The following is a 22096-nucleotide window of genomic DNA, read 5'->3' on the forward strand; positions in this document are numbered from 1 at the left end:
GGGCAGGGGCTTCAGAAAACAGCTCTCTGAAGTGCCTCAGACTTTCTTACTTTAAAAGGTGGGGTTGGGGTGAGCTGTGAGGGGGGAAAGGAGGGGTGTGGGATAAGCAGGGGGTGGAGCTGTTAGGTGGGGCAGGGGTTTGGGGCAAGCTGTGAAGGAAGGAAAACTGTGAGGGGATCAGCCAGGGGGGTGGGTGGGGCATAGGAGCAGCAGCCCCTATTCAACACGTAAACATGTATCTGAACTTAACATTCTTTCAAAATATGCATTTTCAAACACCTCTTGTCTCAAAATACATATTTCTAAACGTTTCCCCCTTCAAAAGACCAATTCCTAAACACATTTGGACATGTATTTTGAGGCAAGAACTGTGCTGGAACATTTGGGAAGTGTGAAAGACGTCAGCTAACTAAGTTCAGATCCACACATTGGCCTGGGAGGCACCGATCAGGTGAGCTCATATCAGAAATAACAGAAACAGAAGCATGCCAAGCCCCACCTCCTGCACTCGATTGGCTGCTCCTTACAGCAAAGGGGGGGGGACATTTTGGGTTATTTGTCTTCTTTCAGTAAACATTACTGGGGAGACATGAGAAGGAGACAGTGCTGTTTTCAGCAGTAGTCATCCATCCCTCATGACTAGTAATGTTTGCCCCAAAGGGCAAGCAGCTCTACATGGAACAGCACATTGTATTGCAGCTAAGGCCATATAGAGACTGTAGTTTTTGAGGGCATTCTGTTGTTGATGCTTGCAGTCAAAATTATCACCCACCCTCTTACCCCCACTATGATCTCAGATCAAGTAGATTTTTGAGACATTGTAACAACAGCAGCGGCAGCAGCAACAACAACCCGATAGCATCTATTTGACCAGAGACAACAGTGGGTGAGAGATATTTACACTCTGGCTAACAAATGGTTCTTATCATACCACTGCCTAATTGCTAAAGAGCTACTGCCTGCATGGGACTTCTGATGCCAACTCCTGCATCTTATCCCTTGGATAGTCAACCTAGTACCCTCCAGATGTCCTCGGACTCCAGCTCCCATTAGCCCCAACCAGCAGGGTCAGCGGCGTAGCGTGGGTTATCAGCACCCGGGGCAAGGCAAGTAATTTGCGCCCCCTAACCCGGGGCAAGGCAAGTAATTTGCGCCCCCTAACCCGGGGCAAGGCAAGTAATTTGCGCCCCCTAACCCGGGGCAAGGCAAGTGCAGTAATTTACTCTCCCAAGCAGCAGCAGCAGCGAGGCTTCTCTTTCCCCGCGCTCTCCCGGAGCTGCCTCTTTTCTTTCCTTTTTTCCCTTTCTCCAAGGCTTTTCGCTTTCTCTCCTTAATTGATTCCCCCTCCACACCGCGGCGTTTCCTGGCTGCTTCCCCCCCCCTTCCCCTCTCTCTCCTCCTCGCTCTGCTTGCCTTGCCCTGCCCTGCCCTGCCTGAGGGCGCCCTGAGGAGACTCCGCTCTCCTTTTTGACCAGGCGAGGTGGAAAAAAGGGGGGAAAGTCTCTTCCCGCCCCCTCGCCAGACTCCCTGCTCGGCTCGGCTCACTACCCAGGCGGCCAGGGGAGAGAGAGCCGCAACTACCATAAAGCTCCTCTCCCTCCGCTTCGCCAAGCTGTCAAAGCCCGGCAGCAGCGGCAACGGCAGCAGCAGGCGCAGCCAGACCCCCGCCAGCCAGCCAGCCAGCCCGCCCGCCCGCCCGGCTTCCTCTCCTTTTTTTGCGCGCGGCAGAAGGCTTCGCTCTCCCCCTTCCGACCTCCTCGCCAAGCCGAGCGAGCGCGGGCTCCCTAACCCGTGGATTTTAGTAGGGGCAGAGAGCTGCTAGTGCGAGTGCGCCCCCCGCCCATGTTGCGCCCGGTGCGGCCGGCACCCCTGGCACCCCCCACGCTACGCCACTGAGCAGGGTGAATGATCAGGGATTATGGGAGTTGTAGTCCAACTAAATTTTGAGGACACCACTTTGGCTGCCTGCATCGTATCCTATCTATTGTAAAAGCAGGTTTAATCCATAAACTGGGCTCCTTTAGGAGGAAGGGTAGGATATAAATTTAATAAATAAATATGCTTTTCCACATTCTGTTTTGAATGTGTCTGATGGTGCTCCACATGGCAGTCTATTGTGATCTCAGTGCTACACATGCATGCAAGCTTTGCACGGTGCCCACACAATGCTGATATTGGGTGGTGTATTATTATTATTATTATTATTATTATTATTATTATTATTATTATTATTATTTTGAAGAACATAAAAGGAAAAAAAGGCATACTATATCATACGGGATGGCATTTTGATGTCATGTGGTCACTGCCCAAAACTTGGTCTGCACAAACATCACTGAGTCTGCAATAAACACTCCCATAACAATGCCGTTTGTGCCTCTAGCTAGCTGCTTCCTACTAAGCAATTATACAGACACAGTTGTATCCAACGAAGTCATTTCATGAGCAGAATGGCTCCCGCAAACACAATGGGATTTCCATTCCCTCTCCTCCCTCTTCACACCCCTGCCACTGCCTGCAGGTCTGCTCTGGAGATTGGGAGAGGGACCTGGAGCAGGTTTGGGAGGAGGGCACAATGCAGTGTGGGGAAGGAAGTCCCTTCGCAATCTAGAAATGTCCAGGTTTTGCCTGGAAATCTGAGGTTTTGTCTCTTTCCTGTGAAGCCACTCCTAAACCACATGTGCTATTATATACATGTGGCAACCAGGCCAGGTTGGAATGTCTCTATGTTCATGGAGCCTGGGCTGGGAGACAAGATCTGTCAACCTAGATTGGCTTCTTCACCTAGAGGATATATAACTGCAAGCAAATTGACTGCAATGATACTCCCAAGATTTGAGGATCCCTCGACTCCCTGCACCTCCTGGTTGCATATAATAAGCCACTGGCAGATCTTGAGTCAGGATGAATCTAGCGCAGAAACTCTTCTTAGGTTAAATTCCTCTGTCCTGCCAGACAGAGGCCGTTCCTTTTTAAAAATAAATAAATAAATAAATCCTGTCTCTCTTTCTTTCTTCCAGGTGCCCCAGTACTCTTCATTGTGCCATGGGTAGTGGTGAAATTTCTTTATGAAAATATTCAGTAAGTTCCAGGACAATGTGTGTCTCTGCTGTGCAGACTGTTTGTAGGTTATCTGTAATGCTTCTGTCATTGCCAGGCAACTTAACAGGTGACATTCCAATGAGGGCTATGGGTGTGAGCAGACCACATTGTACTAAGTGTGAGCAGTGGGGGTGGGAGGTGCTGCAAGGAAGAAGACAGTGTGCCAGGCCACACTTGTTGCACACAATCCATGGTTTCTTTCTTTCTTTCTTTCCTGAGATGCTGGAGTACCAATCATAACATGGGGTTCTGGTGGATCCTGCGTTTCCCTGTGTTCCTGGCCATCTTGGTGAGTTCTCTTTATTCCTCGCTTGTCTCAGATGCCCACTGAACCGCCCACAATGGCTGCCCTTGTCCAGCAAAATCCAGAGGGAACAATGATTTTCCTGCCTCCAGCCTTCTTATTTGGTGTTCCTGAAAAATGAATAGGGCAACCTCCAAGTAATAAAATGTCTAAGGGCCACAATGTGATGCACCTTGTCAGGCCAGGGGTAGGTTGTGAACCAATTTTGGCCTGAAAGCCACATTAGCCACGTTGGGGGTATGCACACAGGGGCACACAGCCCACTTCCTTAACTGATGGATGCAGATCAGCTGAGGGAATTATCAACCCCCTCCCCTTCCATAAAATTATCAAGTTGATGACAGGGGAGAGGGCGCACAGCATCACCATTGAGGTGCTGAGCAGGGCATAGAGGCTTAAACCAGCACTGTCTCAACTAATTAACTAAATTATTTTTTGTGCTGTCAAGATGCTGCTGGGGTGGGGTGAGAAAACATTTCTTTGGGGACCCAATTTAGCCTCCAAGCCTAAGATAAGCCACCCCTGTTGTCCATGTTACCAACAACAATCATTTAGTATGTATATTATAGACAGCACTTTCCCTAAGTGCTCGAATCACAAAATGTTATTAGCAAGCATATGTACCAGTGATCCAGTAACTGTTCTGCAAACGTCTAATCCTATAGCCCCAGTGAGGCATAGACATGGTCACAGCCTGGATGGGGCACTTTGAGGAGACCTCTGCAAGCCACTGAGAGCTTATGATGGGTCCAGAATTAATAACAGTAGTAATCGCGGCTAAAATTAGACCCTTATTTGCTATGCGTGTCTTTTGACTCTCCTGCAGTCCTGCCTCTTCTTCCCACTCAGACACACTCTCTCTCTTTCAGATCAACTTCTTCATTTTCATCCGTATCATTCAGATATTGGTCTCTAAGCTCCGTGCCCACCAGATGCGCTACACAGACTACAAATTCCGGTACTGGCTCCTGCTCCCACCCTTCCCTGCTCTACAGTGCCATAGCTTTTCCCGGGATGGGAAGGTTCTTTTATCATCCTGTTTATGCCATCATTGCCCATGGCATCACAGCCTTTGTAGGTTAGGGGTATCCCTTCCACACGTCCATGGGTTTGGGGGATGGGTACACTGACTTTTTAAAGTGGCCTTCGATACGAGTCTAGCAGGTTTCTTTTCTTGTCATTCATAAGCCTGTTCGTTCCTCCACCAGGTAGGTGGTTCATAGGGAGTTCGGGCTGAATACTGTGGGATGCTGCTGCCTTTTGCTTGTGATGCATTCTAATTAGCTGATGCCCCATTTAGGCTGGCCAAGTCAACACTGACGCTCATCCCGTTGCTGGGAATCCACGAGGTGGTTTTCGCCTTTGTCACCGATGAGCATGCCCAGGGCACGCTGCGCTATGTCAAGCTCTTCTTTGACCTCTTCCTCAGCTCCTTCCAGGTGAGGCACACCAGAAGCTCATTCTTTGCTCAGGCCCATTCAAAAACTATAGAGAGACAAGCCTTTCTGGTTGCAATTATTATTTAATGTACGTTTCTGTGTATAAGACTAGTTTTTTCCCTATAAAAATTATGCTAAAAAGTGGGAGTTTCTTATACATGGATAGTGCATAGGGCAGATGTTTGATTAGCTGCCGCCATGTCTGTCCACGGCTGTTGGATGTGTTATTGGTTGCTGTGTCAATGGCTGGTGTTGATTGGCTGAAGCTGGGGCAATAGGCAACTTCTGCCAGTGAGGGGACAGATGAGCTCAACAACCCTGTGCAATCCCTCCCAAAGCGCAATCCTCCCCCCAAAAAGCTCAAGATGTCTGGGCCATCTCCCCCCATCTTCTTAAATTTGAGTCCCCCAAAATAGGGGGCATCATACATGGAAAAATACAGCAAATGGCATTATTCTGATTGACTTCTCTGCCTCTTTAGGGAATGCTGGTGGCCATTCTTTACTGCTTTGTGAATAAGGAGGTAAGTGTGCTCTAAATTGGGGTGGGGGTGTGGTGGAGGAGGGAGATACAGGACATGCAAGCTGCTGCACAGGTAGGAATGTATGGCAGCAAGGATAATTTCCACCTGTATTATCTGAGTGGTATTGGAGGCACAGCTGGAGCAAGATGCAATGTCTTTTGAAATACTGTTGGAGATGAGTGACCCGCCCAGCTTAATTCAAGTGGTAAGAAGGCAGATGCAGTCAAAGCTCCTCATCCATGTGTGTCTGTCGCCCATGTAACTGGAACTGTGTAAGCAGAACACAACCAGTGCGGTGCTGTTGTTAAAAGTACAACGGAATCTGTGCAAGTGTTGTTGGTTGTGTTTGTTTTTTTCTGTACCCATTTCTGTTGCAACCGACCAACTGCACATGGTTTCAGAAAGAGGCATGTGCAATTTTCAGTGGACAGAGCAGTAAGAGAGGTGGTCTCAGCCCTTTCTCTGTCTGATGCTTTTCCACCACATCCTCCCATCTCCAATATGTCAGATATTCTCGGCAAAGGTCTAGTCTGCACTGCTGATTTTGGAATTTGAGGGTGTCATGTGGCAGGGGGAGATGCAGTAAAAATGGCAGTGGGAAACATTTTAGGCACCCTTTTCCTTGAAAAATTTTCCCTTCTGAGGTTGCTTTTCACTACACGAAGCACACATGTTCAAATACACGTTTGTATGTAACTTGCAGTTGTGAGCCCTTAAACTGGCTGTATTTCTCATATGCATGAGATTAATAAAGAGTTTATTTATAAAGGTTTATAATCCTGCCATTTGTGGCAAAGCAGCCTACAGTGGATAATAATATTTTAAAATACAACTGCAAACCAGTAAATAACACATCCTCCCCGCAAACGTTTCTATCTCCATAGGTGCAGTCAGAGCTCATGAAGAAATGGACGCGCTGGAAGCTTGGCTGGGACATAGAAGAGGAATACAAGCACACGTACAGCCACACACCCCATGTCCGCAACGGGGGTACCAGGACCGGCGAGAAGCACAAGCTGGTTGGCAACTACCTCAATGGGCTGGGCCGCAGCCAAGCCACCATGCACACCAGCACTCAGTACCTGGAGAGGACAGCATGCAGTGCCAGTGAAAACTTGGCAGTGGCCGAGCAGCCCCATTGCTACGAGTTCCCTGACACAGCCGAGAGCAACCTCTGAAGCTGACTTGCCCGTCTGCCCCTGGCTTATGGGGCCTGTCTCACTCTTTGCCCCCTGAGGCAGCCGTCCTGCAGAGCAAAGAGGACAGCTGGAAGCCCAGGAGGCTGTGGGACACATGACTGGAAAGTGTGCCCTCTGCCCAGCAGCTCGGCGCTGACTAGATGGTGCAAATTCCTTTTCCGTGCTGGAGACATGCTTATGAGAGACCCAGCAAGACGAGCTGCCTTGCCTGTCCGCATGCCGAATGCTCCAGGACATGAGATCCAGGGGACAGCCCAGCCACAGGGCATCCTGACAGAGGTGACAATGCCAAACAAGCTTTGTAGTGGGAGGAGATTCTGTACCGTTGTTAGGAAACTTTGAAAGCCTGCACATTTATGATTGTGCCAGAATCAGCACTGATCAGACTCCTTAAGAATCTCCGATTTCCTCTTTTTTAAAAAAAACCAAAAACCAAAACCCAACAACCAAGTTTCTAGTCCTCATAAATTACAGAGAACAAGCACTATCTGCTAAATGCACACACACACACACACACACACACACACACACACACACACACACATATACACAAAGGGTCTGTGCAATTTTTTTTTTAAATCAGTCATAGGGAAGGATATATCTAGAGGCTATCATATGTTTCTTTCATTTTCACCAAACAAATTGTGTAGCAAAACATGCAAATGTATGTATAATTGTCCAATGTGAAGTGTCCCATTTGCAAAAGGTCAAATTTAGTGGGCTCTCTGATTCCAAATTTGCAGATCCACTTTCACACATATGAAAATGTAGTCTCTGGAACAGAGACATCTTTGCCTTCTGGGCACACGGGATGGCATACCACTTAAAGAGATATTTTGGGGCGGTGCAGAAAGCATTGCCTGCAGAGTTTGGAAGGAAAACAGTACTACCATTCAGTATATATATCTACGTGGAAGTGACACGGCTCACTTGGGTCATTGACTTTGTACGTGGCTGTACCATTGCATCCGCACTGTGGGCATCCTTGCGCCTTCTGTGCTGGGTGACTCTGTAAATCTACTTGCGTGGGCAATACAAGCTCTGAGGGCCACTTCTGTGTCTGTCTGCCTGTCAGTGCCAATGTTCGGGTGATTGAAGGACCCAATAAATTGTGCTGTATGTCCTGGCAACTTAGACGGTGCCTCCTGATGCACTGAGATGTTTATCCTTGCTGGGGCCTGGACTGCCTTTCATTCACCAGCATGGACAGGAACAGGTGTCCTGCACCAGCCTTGTCCTTCAGAAGTACTAACCTTTCCAGGGAGGCCACGCAGCAGCTTTAAATTAGAACCGCTGCAAGAAACAGGTAATTGCCAACTCCTGCCCCTGTGTGATGTCCCATCCAGTCCCCAAGTCCCTTTACAAAAGTGCTTCACTAGCACCCTCTGATTCCAAAATCTCCATGCAGCAACTATTGGTATGTTCTTCTTTAAGAACACTGCATTCCACGCTGTCCAAAAAAAAGCTTCTTTTTTAAAAAAGGTTTTCAGCATATGTACATTCACATGTGCACACATGCACAAATGTGGCTTCTGAACATGAACAGCCACATAATAACTCCATGCATACGCATCTTAGTGATGTGCCATAGCAGGACACCAACTGCAGTATGGAAGAAGTCTTCAGTGCAGGCATGTTAGGAAATTATCAGAGCAGTCGGAGGCCATCAGCTTCCTGCTACCTCCCTCTTGCCCATTCCCATTTGTAGCCAGTCTAAGCACTGGCAGGAAACAATCACCTTCAGCTGTGGCAGGCTTCAGGAGGCAGGTGGTCCGGTGGGGCAGAGAGCAGATTTCTCTCCATTCCTTACCTGCTTCCAGCCTGGTTTCTTCCTCTTCCATCCCATCACAGGTCTGCCCATATACTATGGTGTGGATTCCCTCTGTGGGCAGAGAATGCTTTCTAGCCATGGACTTGTTGTCTGGTCTTAGACAGATTGCTTTCTTTCTGCCTCTGCAGCTTTCCTGTGAATGGGAATCGACTATAAACCAGAAACGTAATTTTCATTATTTTCTGCTCCGTAGCAATTGTCTGGCCTTGAGCAAGTATTTTTTTTAGCCCTTGCTCCAACTGCTAAGTCCAATAGGACTGCTCAGGGGGTCTCCATCACAGCTGGTCATCACACAGAAAATATCGGCAGGAGTAGCATTTTCATTGTGAAGGCCTTGTTCTCTTTACTTCTGGTGGAGGGAGACATGTACACATAGAATGAGCTGGAATAAAGTTCAGGCAGTGCAGAATTGTAACAGGTTGATCTAAGAAAGGTCCCCCTAAAGCTGCCAAGGTGTATTTTTAAGATTAAATACTGTTCACATTATCTGACCTGGAATAAGGCCTGAATGCCAACTGAAAGGGCCTGGGGCAAGGTTACTGCTCATTGTGGATTCTTACAGACATCTGTGGAAACAGTTTGAATGCTTATACAAGCCTGAAAAAAAGCATTCATATTGACATGTAATTTGATTCACAAAGCATTATTTGAGATAGCAACAGCAGGCAAAACTTGAAGATGGGACAAAGAGATCCTACTGAGGAAGAAAAGAGAGCAGGTAAGCTTGAAAATGAACTTGCAGCACATCCCAGATCCTTTTCTGTTAGGAAGGAACCTGTGACGCTCCAGATATTGCAGGACTACATGATCCTCCCTGATCATTGACCAGAGCTGATGGGAGTTAAGAGTCCAAAAACATCTTGAGGGCCACAGGTTTCCCATACCTGTGATATTAGATCACTGAAATCATACTGACTGCTCAGCTCTGCAGCCCTGCCCAGTCATGTCCTGAACCAGTTACTGAACACACATGGCCAATGATGTACTCAATAATCCACTAGTGGCGTCATTTCTGCAAAGCACCACACTTGAGAAAGTGCATGGCCCTTTTCCTGACATGGGATGATGACGCACCCATTGTGCTCACTTTGGATGCCTGCTGGACGGGTTACAGAAGAAATGTAAATTGTGTAACATCTTTCACAAACACATAGCACTTGTCGTCGTGTGTGTCCCCCCCCCCCAAGTTACGTGCGCAAACAGGAGAGCATAGTTATGTCACACACTTGCGCTCTCTCCAGTTCCTTTGTGCCTCCGCCTAAGGTGCTTTGGCAGCATGTGACTTCTAAGTCTCCCTGAGCTAGTTTTAGGAACGGGACAATCCCCTTGTTCATGGGATTAGTCCCCCTGTCTCTCCCCCAGTGCACCACCTCCCAAAATGTCCCCCCAAACAGGGAAGTGTATGCCAAATTAACACTCTGCTCGCTGCTATGCATGCACACCCTCTTCAGTTTGACAGTGGGGTACATGCATACAGCCAGTTATTTGCTTGGCATTCATAATGCCTGTGACCCTCCAGCGAACGCCTTCCTCGTTTCATCTCCCACTGGTTTTAATCCAAAACAACACCTCGTTCCCAAGCCGTGAGATGTAGAGCTTTTCCTTCCCTCATTTGGGAAGGAACACAATCCAGTGCCCTCTGCGCCCTCAGCCAGACCGCAGTCACACCTGGGGCCTGATTGGCTTAAGACCCAACAGACTGTAAACATGTCCCAGAGCCAACATCAATGGCCACAGGGTACCCACGCATTCTGTTTAGGACTCAAGAATCTGAAAGGCACAGCAGGCCCAAGTGACCATTTAATCCGAGCCTTCACTCCGTGTTAACATGCAACAGGAGAAGAGACGCAAAATCCCGCAAAGTAGGGCAATCTGTGCAATCTGGAGAAAAATGCTTTCTGCTCCAAACGATGTCAGTGATGGCTGTTTTGAAAATTCAGACGTGCTGAACTCGCAGAGCTTACCAAATGCTTTCTTTTATTCCAGCAAGCATTTTAATTGAAGTCTGATTTTAAAGGTTTAACCCATTTTTAGTCTTATGCTATTGGGTCCCCTGTACAACTGCTTAGAGGCTGTGAGGAAGTGGCACACAGTTGCTGGTATCTGTCTGTCTGGGGAGACAATGGAAGAATGCACTATCAGGCATAAAGTCAAACTGCTGGAAAGTTACAGTGCCTGCTGTGGCTGTAGAGACCGATATAGGAGAGACATGTTTTATTGCAGCTGGGGCAGATGAAGGAATCTGGTTTAATGGTTGCAGATGTAACATGGCATTTCTTTTCTCTGTGCTCTTCCCAGCAGTCTAGAGGATGTGATCTAGAGGAGAAATGACCGCTTGGATACATGAACTTTCTGTCTCCAAGCACTGCAGTTGTTTGCAAGGGATTCACACATGGTGGGGCATACAAGTGTCATACAAACCGTTGAAATAAAAAAATGAGTTGCTATCTTGCATATAAGCTCACACTGCACATGGAATACAAGCACAGTGACCAGAAGTGCAAGTTGTCTTTGGAAACATAACAGCAGTATTTGCCTGGTTTATTATTTTCCTCTCTCTTGCAACCTTCACACCCAAGAGCAGACAAGAATGGACTCAAGAACCACCACCTCAGCCATCTGTTCACAGGCCTGTGGTGAGCAAGGGGCACAGACTGAGCTGATGTCTCCCCCCCACCCCCTGCAAGGAAGCCACTGCCGTCACCGGGTGCCTCTGACTGCGATAACGAGCCTAATTGAAGCAAATTGCCGGAGCACAAAAGCACTTGATGCAAAGGTAAATATGGCTGGTGGCGGGTCAGGCGCATGGCATGGATGGCTCGTTCTTCCCAGTTGTCAAAGTATCTCAAAAGTGAAGCCCAAGAAAGATGCCTCGTGCCTGTCCTCTGAAAGGGAGCGCCCACAATGCTGTTGCCTTCAAAGAGGCTGAGAGATTGCTGTGACCACCACAGTGGAGGTAAAGGTAAAGGGACCCCTAACTGTTAGGTCCAGTCGTGGACGACTCTGGGGTTGCGGCGCTCATCTCGCTTTACTGGCCGAGGGAGCCGGCATACAGCTTCTGGGTCATGTGGCCAGCATGACTAAACCGTTTCTTGCGAACCAGAGCAGCGCACGGAAATGCCGTTTACCTTCCCGCTGAAGCGGTACCTATTTATCTACTTGCACTTTGATGTGCTTTCGAACTGCTAGGTTGGCAGGAGCAGGGACCGAACAACGGGAGCCGACCTTCTGATCGGCAAGTCCTAGGCTCTGTAGTTTAACCCACAGCACTACCCATGTCCCACCACATTGGAGAGAGGGGAGCAATTGCACTCTGGTTCTGTAATGCTCAAATTCCAAGACAAGCAATTAAATACTTGATAATGACGTGTCTCCCGCCGACTCAGTTCCAAGACTATGTGGGATGGTGGACAATGTCACCATGGCACAACTTTCAGTAGCATGTTTGTGGACTCGGATGTGGACTCAGATGTTGTAGGTAAGCACCATAGGGCCAGCCCATAGCCAAGGGGGCTGGCTGTACCATCATCATGAAGAGTCCAGGGAGACTGACTTTCGACCTTCACAGATACGAATCCTAGGCAGGCCTTGGACTCCTGGCAGCAATAATACATGGTTGGCACACACCGTCCTTATCTCCCACCCTATGTAACTGTGCCCAAATGCAGAAAGCTGTGTCTCTATTGGCACACTGAGTAGAGTTGGCAGGATAAATTACAGCCCAGAGAGCACAGCACCCTAGGCACTCCTGTCTGTCGTGTGGGCGATGCTGTGCCTCTGACAGCCACTTAGTCTCCAAGCGCAGACAGAAACTTATGTAAGAGCCCCATCGAGGTCAATTTCACGGTCCAGATCCTAGAGCCTAGGGAGCAGGCAGAGACCCCACCCACACAACACAGGAGGTGCCGGCAGACATTCCTTCCTATTCCTGGCATGGGATGCTCTGATCTTATCAACAAATGCTCACGATGGGAAACTCTGGACTATGGTGTCATGAACTTGGCCCAGAAAGGTGATTTAGAAAGCTAAAGTTGCTGCCACTCTCTACCCCACTACACACTCCCACTACACACACTACACACTACACACACTACACACACAACCTATTGATTCTTGGGGCCCATAAATTGTACCCTGCCACATGTGTCTCTCAGAGGACTACTCCCAAAACAACTTGTGTCAGCCCAACTTCAACACATCCCCCACTAGCTCCTCTTATCACTGCCTGCATTTCCCAATGAAGTGAGGCCCTTTTAGGGAGATTTGTTCTCCTTGGTTGCAAAGTTCTCTCACAGTGCAAAGAGCAGAAAGTGAAGAGGTTTCCTGGGCCCCACCAGTGCTGCTTGCTTCCCCAGCACTCTTGGGTTCCATGCACCACAGGGCAGGGCAGAAGATCAAATGCACAGACATTTTCTCCCAGCTGTAAAGGACCATGGCACATGTCATCTGAGAAGAATGGGCTTCCATGGTAACGGGGGATGCTCTGACAAGAGCAGCACTAGCTAGGCAGGAATCCAGACTTCTTAGGAGGAATGAGTTACCTGCTGGTGGACACAGGCATGACTAAACACTAGGAAACAAGGACTTATCACAAAGTACATATAGACCAGCTCTGCCTAAGCACAGGTGAGCAACTTGTGATTGTGGAAGGGGGGTGTTTTTAAGCCAGGCCATGCTGGTTCATATACACACATTACCTTGCCCACAGGAGTGATGGACTCTGGAGCTAGCAGACTACTTCATATGGAGAGGAGTCTGTAAAATTAGCAAGCAACTGCACAGACGTCAAGGACTGGTATGATCATTCCTTTGCTAAATATACAATTACTGAAAAGGAGGACAATCAATCTTGAGTCTTGTTTCATATAGGAGTGGATACCCACAATCAATCTTTACATAGCCTCAGTCCTGACTGATTTCCCCCATCCCTCTGTGCAAACAGTATCAAAGAATAAGATTTCAGAAGAGGAGGAGAGAATAAGAGCGTCAGAAGAGCAAGGGGGGGAGGTAGATGGGGCATGTGCAGCAATTCATGTGTCTTGCAAGGTGTCCAAGAAAAATATATAGGAAGAGAAGCTATAGCTGTCCCATCCACCACTCTGGTGTCAAAACAGTGAGACTTGAATTCCTTCTCAAATCTTTTCTCGGTTTAATTTATAAGATTCAGCTAGGCCTGCAATTGAAACAGAGCTGAAACAGTCAGAAAGAATAACTATTTCCAGCATTATTTCATTTGAATGATGATTCAAGGCCCACGTATGAAAACATCACTTTAAAGTGTTTTATAGAAATGTGTTTTCTATTCTGCTGCAAAGAAGTTCAGTAAAACCTCAAAACGTACTTTCACCACTTAGGCACATGCATTTCTGTGGATTAAATGTTTACACACTTTTAAATGCTAGCGCCTTAGGAATAATGTATGGAGAGGAAACGCACCATAATCAGCCTAATGAGTTTGGGAAGCTGTCATTCGGTTTCTGTTGCTCTCTTAGGGCCTTTTATTATCTCAATACTATCTTGTTTGTAACAACTCAGCGTTAATGGTAGTGATTCATTTTGCTCTTCACAGCGTAAAATTTGGTCATTAAAAGAAAATCAGATAACTGTCACAATCCTAGCTCTCTTACCAAATAAAATAAAACTAAACTGCTGGCTTCAGGAAAAATAAACAAACACATGCTAAACATATTCAGGAGCTATGTGGAATAAAAATGTTTCCACACTATACAAACTCCTTTTTAGATGGGAGCTAAGGGAAGCTAATGGATATGTAAACAAAGAGGACAAGAACCTTAAAACTAAACCCAGCCAAAATTAAGTACTTTTAAGTTTCCTTGATTTCAGGAACGGCACTTGCTTAACTTTTCCTATCATTATCAACTGGATTTTGAAAAGCTTAATTAAATCATGCTTTGAAAAACAACAGCTTTGAATTCCAAAACATCACTGAAACCTGTTTAAAATTATATATTCTGCAGCTCAAAGCAGAAAAAGTCATTCAGGTATCTAGATCCCTTGTCATGACTCATAGGATAAGAGAAACTAGTTCATTCATAGATCAGGTTAAAAGAAGAATGAGCCTTGAGATGAATGGGATTTTTCACCATGTAGAAAAGGTAAACTGCAGGGTGTCTCACAGTTTACCCATTGATTAACTGGAAAAGGGGATGGAGAGGAAGTTTGCACAACCGGCAGACAATCAGTTTGATTTAGCACAATTAAGCTCATAAAATGCTGCAACAGACTTACACACAGATCTCATAAAATGCCTCATAAGAAACAATGCAATCAAATTCAAGGTTGAGAAGCACAAGTGTTGGGATTCTAGAAAAATGAAGTATGCAGAAAAGACATCTGATAATCCTTACAGATAACACAGCTCACTGAGAAAATATCAGCTTGATGTACTGAACAGTCATCAAAGAGACAAACAATGTCAGGAACTGTTAGGGGAAACATAAAAATAAAGCCAAAAATATCACAACCACATATATTTGGGGTGTCAGCCTAACTTGAATACTGTGCTATTTTCACCCCATCTCAAGAAGCTACTAATTTGTCACAGAAGAATTGAAGAAACTGCAGTGAAAAGCACATGCGAACACACACATCTCTGGGGGAGAAAGCAGTTTCCGGGATTTGCAGTACAAGCAACCTAATTTCATTCTGGTACTGTTTGAGTTCACTTTTGTTATAGGGCATTTGCCTTTTGTAATTCCAAATATAACTTGCATTCACTGCCCCACTGCTGCCATGGCACCTCCATCCCTCAGGTTGCACAGGACATTCCTAGAGATGCGCAGTCAAGCTTTGGTTTCAAGATGCCTCTATTGACCATCCTTTTAAAAACTAGTCATCTAGAGCCATTGTATGCTTGTACCTTGTGAAAACAGTGCTGCCGCCCCAAATTCATTCTGTACTTGCAAGTATAGACTGAGCAGGTACAAGAACACCTACACAGATCAAGTGTACAGACTGAATTGTAGAGTTAATGCAAGACATCCGCTATAGTAAGTTGATGCAGAAATTTGGCTCTATTCCAAACACACATCTGAACCACACCACCAGGGATTCCATCCATGCCTATGAGGGTTCCTAGATCCTTTCATGCAGACCACATAACCGAATGCGTGTTTTGCGTATCTCAGCTCTGCGCCAACAGCAGTGTAATGACTACATAATTAAAGGCTTAAATGAACAGCGACAATTTGTTGTTGACAAAGGACAAGCAGAGGCTTGACAACCATATGTCAGGAGTGCTCTGATGGTGTTTCCTGCTTGGCAGGGGGTTGGACTCAATGGCCCTTGTGGTCTCTTCCAACTATGATTCTATGATTCTATGAAGGGAACAATGTTTTCTATCAGGGGCTGTTGGCCAAGCGCGTCATTAGAACTGAGTCACAATAATGAGCAACTCATTTCCAAGAACCACCCCCTCTAGATGCGGAAGAGGAAGGACTTACTGATGCAAGGTGCAAACAGAACAGAGTCCCTCCCAATTTCTGGTAGCGTTATGTATTTCATAAGGGGTATATATGGCCAATGACAGATCTGTTCTCCTTGAAAATCTTCAGGGCATTTTAGAAGCCAATTCCGTACTTAGTTCTCATCACTATTCTGATTGAAGAAATCCAGCAATTAGTCTGCATACATCATTCACAGGGGTTTCTTAGCCTATTGTCATAGCAAACTGTCCTAGGTTAACAGGAACTGTGTGGTTATCTGGCTACTGTCAGGACTGAATATGGAAAATCTAGGATTCAAAAGCTGGTTCAGCCCCAAGCTCATTGAGTAAGCCTAGGCAAATCACTTTCTCTCTGCCTACCTAACCTACAGTACAAAGGGCAGGGACTGTGAGGGCAACTCCAGGTTGTATTTTGCAGGAGGGATTCAAGTGCATACCAATTAAAGTGGATTAGAGTGCTCTGTCACCATAGTGCAACAAATCCTTTTTAAAAATGGATTTTTGTGATTAAGAAAGTGAAGAGGAAATGCACTGGCACGAATGGCTAACGGAAAGGTATATGAACACCCTACAAGCAAATCAGAACATATGTTCAGTAAAGACCACACATAAACTAACCTCTGCATAAGGTTAAATAGTGCAAGTAAATGAGGATGAATGCTCAGTAAACAGGTTGTCTGGAGGAGCCCTGAGATTAGCATCCCATATGGAGCATCTTGGAAGGGCAGCATACATGTGCGGCAGATAAATTATCGCTTTAAAACTTCTCACACATAACTAGATGGATGGTTGGGTGATGCTGTGTATTCTCATCTGAATGAAAAGAGCTGAAGATGCGTTTGGAGGAATCAACCCTCAGCACCTGGGCTAACTTGGGCATAAGGAAGACTACGCTTGAAAAATTCACATATTTTGAAGATAGCCCTTGTTGGTGAGTTAGCTTATTAAGACCACTTTGCTCTTCCTCACACAGGAAAGGTCAAAAACACTTCATGATTTCTAGAACTTAACTCCCTGCCCCAAGTATGCTGGATAACTGGAGAACAAGTGGTGCCATGATAAAAACAGATTGCAGAAGTTGAATTTGCTTAGCACAGAAAATACTAAGAGGTGACATAATCTAGTATTCAACTACTTGAAGCCTGTCAACAGCAGGAAACAAATAGAAGAGCTCTACCAACCACCCAAAAGGTTGATGCTTGGCTTTAGGAAGAACGTTTTAACTCTATGATGATAGAAGACTATACATGTTTGGTTCGGAATATGGTGGAATATGCTGATGTAGCTGAACTATTGTACAGTGGTACGTCGGGTTACATACGCTTCAGGTTACAGACTCCGCTAACCAAGAAATAGTGCTTCAGGTTAAGAACTTTGCTTCAGGATGAGAACAGAAATTGTGCTCCGGCTGTGTGGCAGCAGCAGGTGGCCCCATTAACTAAAGTGGTGCTTCAGGTTAAGTACAGTTTCAGGTTAAGTACGGACCTCTGAAACGAATTAAGTACTTAACCCGAGGTACCACTGTACATTTTAAAACTTAGTTCCCGATTACTGTAGATTAATGATCAGTATCCTGCCTCAGAATAAACCACATACTCTTTGGATATTAGGCTTTGCAGGTGCCAGTTCTTCCTTTCCAGGAGTTCTTCACTCTACCTCTGGGACACAGCAAGTTTAGACTCAAATTATTTCTAGTTTTTTTATAAGCTGGGAATAGATCACAAGGCATACATCTACCTATATTAACCTTGTTTGTACATTTTTCTGTTGTGCAACTGGGACAGCATACTGAGCAGGTCAGGCCGTCAACTCAATCTAGTCTGGCACAGTTGATGTTCTTGTGACTGGTTTCTTTTTCTTGTCTATTCACTCCCTAATGAGAGCCAAGACTTCGCCAACAAGGCATGTTTCATTTGTATCAGCACTGCCATCTTCAGACAAAAACAAGGAACGTCCCACAAAATTTTATCCAAACTTATTTCAGGACAGAGAAAACATGGGAGCTCAAGGGCATTGCTTCACACTTTGGCTCCTTTCACTTGACATGAGAGAGAAAACAGGAATGAGAGGAGAGGGTGCTCTTTGTTGGACTCAGTTTTATATTTTTATTTTCAGCCAGCCAAGCCACTTCCGTTTTGTTTATGGGCAGAAAGGATTGCAGCCTCCTTACATTTAGGGAGGCAATCAATTAAACAAGTTTCAGTCCATCCAGCTAGAGCTTGGGTACTCCAATTTCTCTCTCTTGTGCCATACTGTATCACACAAGTTGCTGACTTCCAAGTAGAAATGAAAGTGGAACAAAGAAGGCCTCACACGGATTGACACACCACTTCAGGCCCCCTGTCGCCCGGTGAGCAGATCTCACCTTATCCACACCTGCGCTGCTGTATAGCCACAAGATAATACCTGCTCTTCATTCTCCTATAACTTTTAACACTGTTTTAATCATGTTTGGCAACGCACCATCCCTTTCTATACATGTTATATAAATTACGAAACACATGTGATTTCAGGGATATCACAGATTGATACAAGTCTTGCAGCAGAATCATGAGAACAGCATTTAATTAGCTACCAGGCAGCTAATTAGCAATAGGAAAGGTGTCCAAAGTAGACAAGCAAATAGGAAGAATAAAGAAGGCAACTTTAAAAAAAAAGCTTTCTGTTAGTGAGTCGGAAGTGGGGACAGACTCAATATGCAGATAGGCATATCTGTGACATCAGGGATGAGCGTGGAATAGATGCAAAGGCTTTACTATCCTCATATCTAAGGGCCTACATGGATGGGTGAATTCTCTGAAAGGGATTTAGTGAGAAAGCAGGAAGAGGATTAAAAACACAGAATAGGAAATGTGGCCCTGTCTGTTGGACAGAAGAATATTCCTTATTTTCTAGGACCAACCAAGTGACATTGATCTGTATAGATGGATAAAGAACAACTAGCATGGGGAAGTCTCAATGTCCCGTGTCCCGTCCTTGTGTATTTGGATGGATATAACAAGATCAAGCCACTCCCAACTCTTCCCAGTTAATGCAACACAAAAACCCCACCCTTTGTGTTAATGAGTGCTTGCTGACACATCAACTAGGGAAACTGTTCCACCCACATCAACATCAGATATTTGTTTTTACTCTGAACTCTCCACAGGTTTAAATGAATAGTATGAGCAACACCCTTTTTCTTTCTTTCATTAAATGGGTTTCTCTTCAACGTGCAAGATATTTTAGGACAATTTCAATGCAAAACAAATGCACAGTATTTTTGTTGTTGTGAGAAAGCTACATGTGCCCTTGCCTCCAAGCCATTTGCAAACTCGCTGCACTTTTTAATTTAAAAAAATACTCAAGCTACGGTATTTTGCAACTGGGAATTTGCTATTTCCTTTTATTTGCCACAACTGTTGCAGGAGTGAACACTGTACATACCTAAAAGTGATAAGCTTCCCTGACCCCATCATTTTGCCACTTTTTAAAAAGGTTCTCTAAAAGCTGAATATTTCTGTATCTTTTCTGAATCTGCTGTATCTTTCAGAAACAAGCATATTCACACAAAAACCTGTTACACACAGAGAGAGACATTTGTAGAGCAGCATGGCTACCCCCTTCTTTTTGCAATGCAATACCTTTCCAGAATTTCATTTTATTTTCCTTAGAATTTAATTATGGTTTTGAGTGAAGGTTTTGAGGCCCCCACCCCTCTGAAATGGAGTGGTGGTGGAAAGGCTATTACCTGCAACAATATTCCTGTTCCTCTAGCACTTCATGTGTGAAGGGTATCATGTCAACTTGTGTAGGATCAGAGTCAGCATTAACAGCAAGGACTATTAAATCCAATTACTTTTGTGATTTGGTAAAAGTCCTCACTTTTTCAGCAGTGAGAACATTTTTTTATTTAATGTAATTAGACCCACTATGCCAAAATTTGACCTCATAACCCCAAAAAGAATTCTAGGCCACAAAATGCAAGGGGCCGGGGGGGGGGGGGGAATAGCTCATAAACCTCACAGGTCAGACTCTCTAAATAGGACTGTGTTTCAAGAGATTCACAGTGGCCAGAGGTGACAGGGTTCAGCCTTGGTGAAGTGATGGGGAAAATCTTGCATCTAGTAAGTGTAATTTAGATGGCAATAAATCCTCTGGACCAAAGGACGAAAACAGATCTGGGTATATTAATAGATGCAGCATTTCAATCCCAGTCCCCTCAGACAGCAACAGGGATGTCTCATGCTTTCTCGCAGGACTGTGGTACCTTATGAGTGTGGAAAACAGTGCAGGTTTCCAAAGCCATTAAGTTGGCTTCCACAGACCTATGTATAAGGTGTAAAAAGACAAGTGTTCCATGTTGTTAATTCAGGTACCAGGACTTACTCTTCCAGTTCCAAACTCACAATCATTTAAGCTGAATAGAATCCCCCACTGCTCATGTAAGTGTATGCTAAAAGAATGGGGAAAGCACACTATTTCACAACTTTTGATCATTTGAGTATGGCTGGCTGGGTAAGAGGTGACAAGCTCATCTCAAGAGACCATGAGCACGTGCCCTGAAGTTCCACAACAACGGGAATCATGCAAAAACAAGATGACGTGTAATCCATCTACAAATACAGCCACCACGTTAAGTAGAAGGCAGAGCATAGGGATTGGCAGCTGGAGGCCCAGGGACAAAATCCAAGCTGGCAAATGAATATTCATTTAGCTGCAGACCAAGAATACACACACACACACACACACACACACACACACAAATGTACCTAGTACACTTTATTCCGAAGCACCCACACTGCCTTGTGAAACCCAGCCATACAGGCAGGGTATAAATAATAAATGATATCATTATTTTTATTATTATTGCTTCATTCACTCACTTTCCACAAGGCACCCACATGATGTCCCCCGGTGTTTCTTCTATGGTTCTTCTGCCTTTTCTCAGAGCTCAGAATATCTACTTTTAATTTTTTAATAGAACTGGTTCCAGTTTTTCTGCACATGCAGATAGCCATAGCTAGGCTTTTCCAATTCCAATGTGTGTGGTGTCTTGTCGGGCAGGTGAACATATCAGCAGTATCACACCTCCACTATCACCTCTATAAGGGGCATCATTTTATCAACAATTCTTTATTATTCCCTTAGTTCCGACCATTAGCATCAAGACACTTATTTGGCGATACTTATTTAAAAAGTTAAGTTCTTCACACAATAATGTCAAAATGAAAAGTGCCATGGTGCTAACTTTTAAGATTTAAGACTCACCCCTATTTCTCTTTATTGCCATCATTTCAGCACTGCAGATTTTCCCTATCACTTTCAAAGACCTAAAGGTAATCTCATTATTGCACTTAAATAAACAAACTAAAAAAACTGACTAAAGGAAATGGCTGCCCAAATGTCGTCCTCCTTTACCCATATAGTTGTGTGACGCACAGTAATGTGGATGGTACGTAGCAGGATATACACATATAAAAGTTTCGCCCACCATGTTAATTTTGCATTTTTAAAACATAGCATTATAAACTCTCTGGTCGAAGTCTATACCAAGCCCATCACTCTTGAGTGATTAAGGGTCAATTTACATGATAAAATGTTTATGTTGAGAAATCAACATGAGCTGCTTTGTTCCATATAATCTTATCACATTCCAGTCGTGCCCACATTGGAATATTATTGGGGGTGGGTGAGTGTCTGGCAAAGGTATCTCGTCTAACGATGCAGCCACTCAGGTGAGAGGTTGCAGGGGACACTGCCCAGTCAAATCAAAGACTCAAATTATGTAGGTGTAACACAAACAGCCACATGGGTTAGCACTAATGAACGACCATTCTGTAGCCTTTTCAACAGAAGGGACAGATGTGATCAGCACATTTACAGTCTTTGGCATCCCAACACAATGGGTTGAGGGCTGACATCTAGCCTCAAAGATTCACAAAGCACTGCACATTCCTGTATCTATACCTGTATCATCAAAAAGCTGGGGCAGGAGGAGTAATTCTGAGGCTGATAATATTTTCTGAAATCTATAAAGCCTGTACACATCCCAAAATATCTGGTGAAGAACAAGGGACATAACTACATATTACCAAAAACAACATGTCTGGTTCTCCTTGTTTTCCTCAAAAATGGGGGGGGGGAGAGAGCTAGGCACAGGGCTGTTTTGGGCTGCAACCCCAATTTCCCTGAGGCAGCATTGCACTAAAGCATAACCTATTAAACACAAGAAAGAGCAATAATGATTGATG

At 45.2% G+C, this 22096-nt stretch overlaps 2 protein-coding genes across 4 annotated transcripts in view; one reads left to right on the plus strand and one right to left on the minus strand.

The window, feature by feature from the left end:
* The window catches only part of GCGR (glucagon receptor), a 43392-nt gene extending 35774 nt beyond the window's left edge, over positions 1 to 7618 (plus strand). For both annotated transcript variants that reach the window (XM_081849774.1, XM_081849775.1), the window contains exons 9-14: positions 3021 to 3081; positions 3322 to 3391; positions 4276 to 4364; positions 4707 to 4845; positions 5327 to 5368; positions 6253 to 7618. In XM_081849774.1, the coding sequence (XP_081705900.1) occupies positions 3021 to 3081; positions 3322 to 3391; positions 4276 to 4364; positions 4707 to 4845; positions 5327 to 5368; positions 6253 to 6546 (695 nt within the window). In that variant the 3' untranslated portion in view covers positions 6547 to 7618. The remainder of the gene's footprint in view (positions 1 to 3020; positions 3082 to 3321; positions 3392 to 4275; positions 4365 to 4706; positions 4846 to 5326; positions 5369 to 6252) is intronic.
* Positions 1 to 22096, minus strand: part of MCRIP1 (MAPK regulated corepressor interacting protein 1) — a 79693-nt gene that overhangs the window by 51672 nt on the left and 5925 nt on the right. The window contains exon 6 of one of the 2 annotated variants that reach the window (XR_014153325.1): positions 7323 to 8531. The gene's annotated coding sequence lies outside the window, so the exon portion shown is untranslated. Of the gene's footprint in view, positions 1 to 6987; positions 8532 to 22096 lie in introns of those variants that run through there. The other variant, XM_081850009.1, reaches the window with a different exon arrangement.

Source organism: Podarcis erhardii, assembly GCF_964252035.2.
Source record: "Podarcis erhardii genome assembly, chromosome: 2".
NCBI lineage: Eukaryota > Metazoa > Chordata > Lepidosauria > Squamata > Lacertidae > Podarcis > Podarcis erhardii.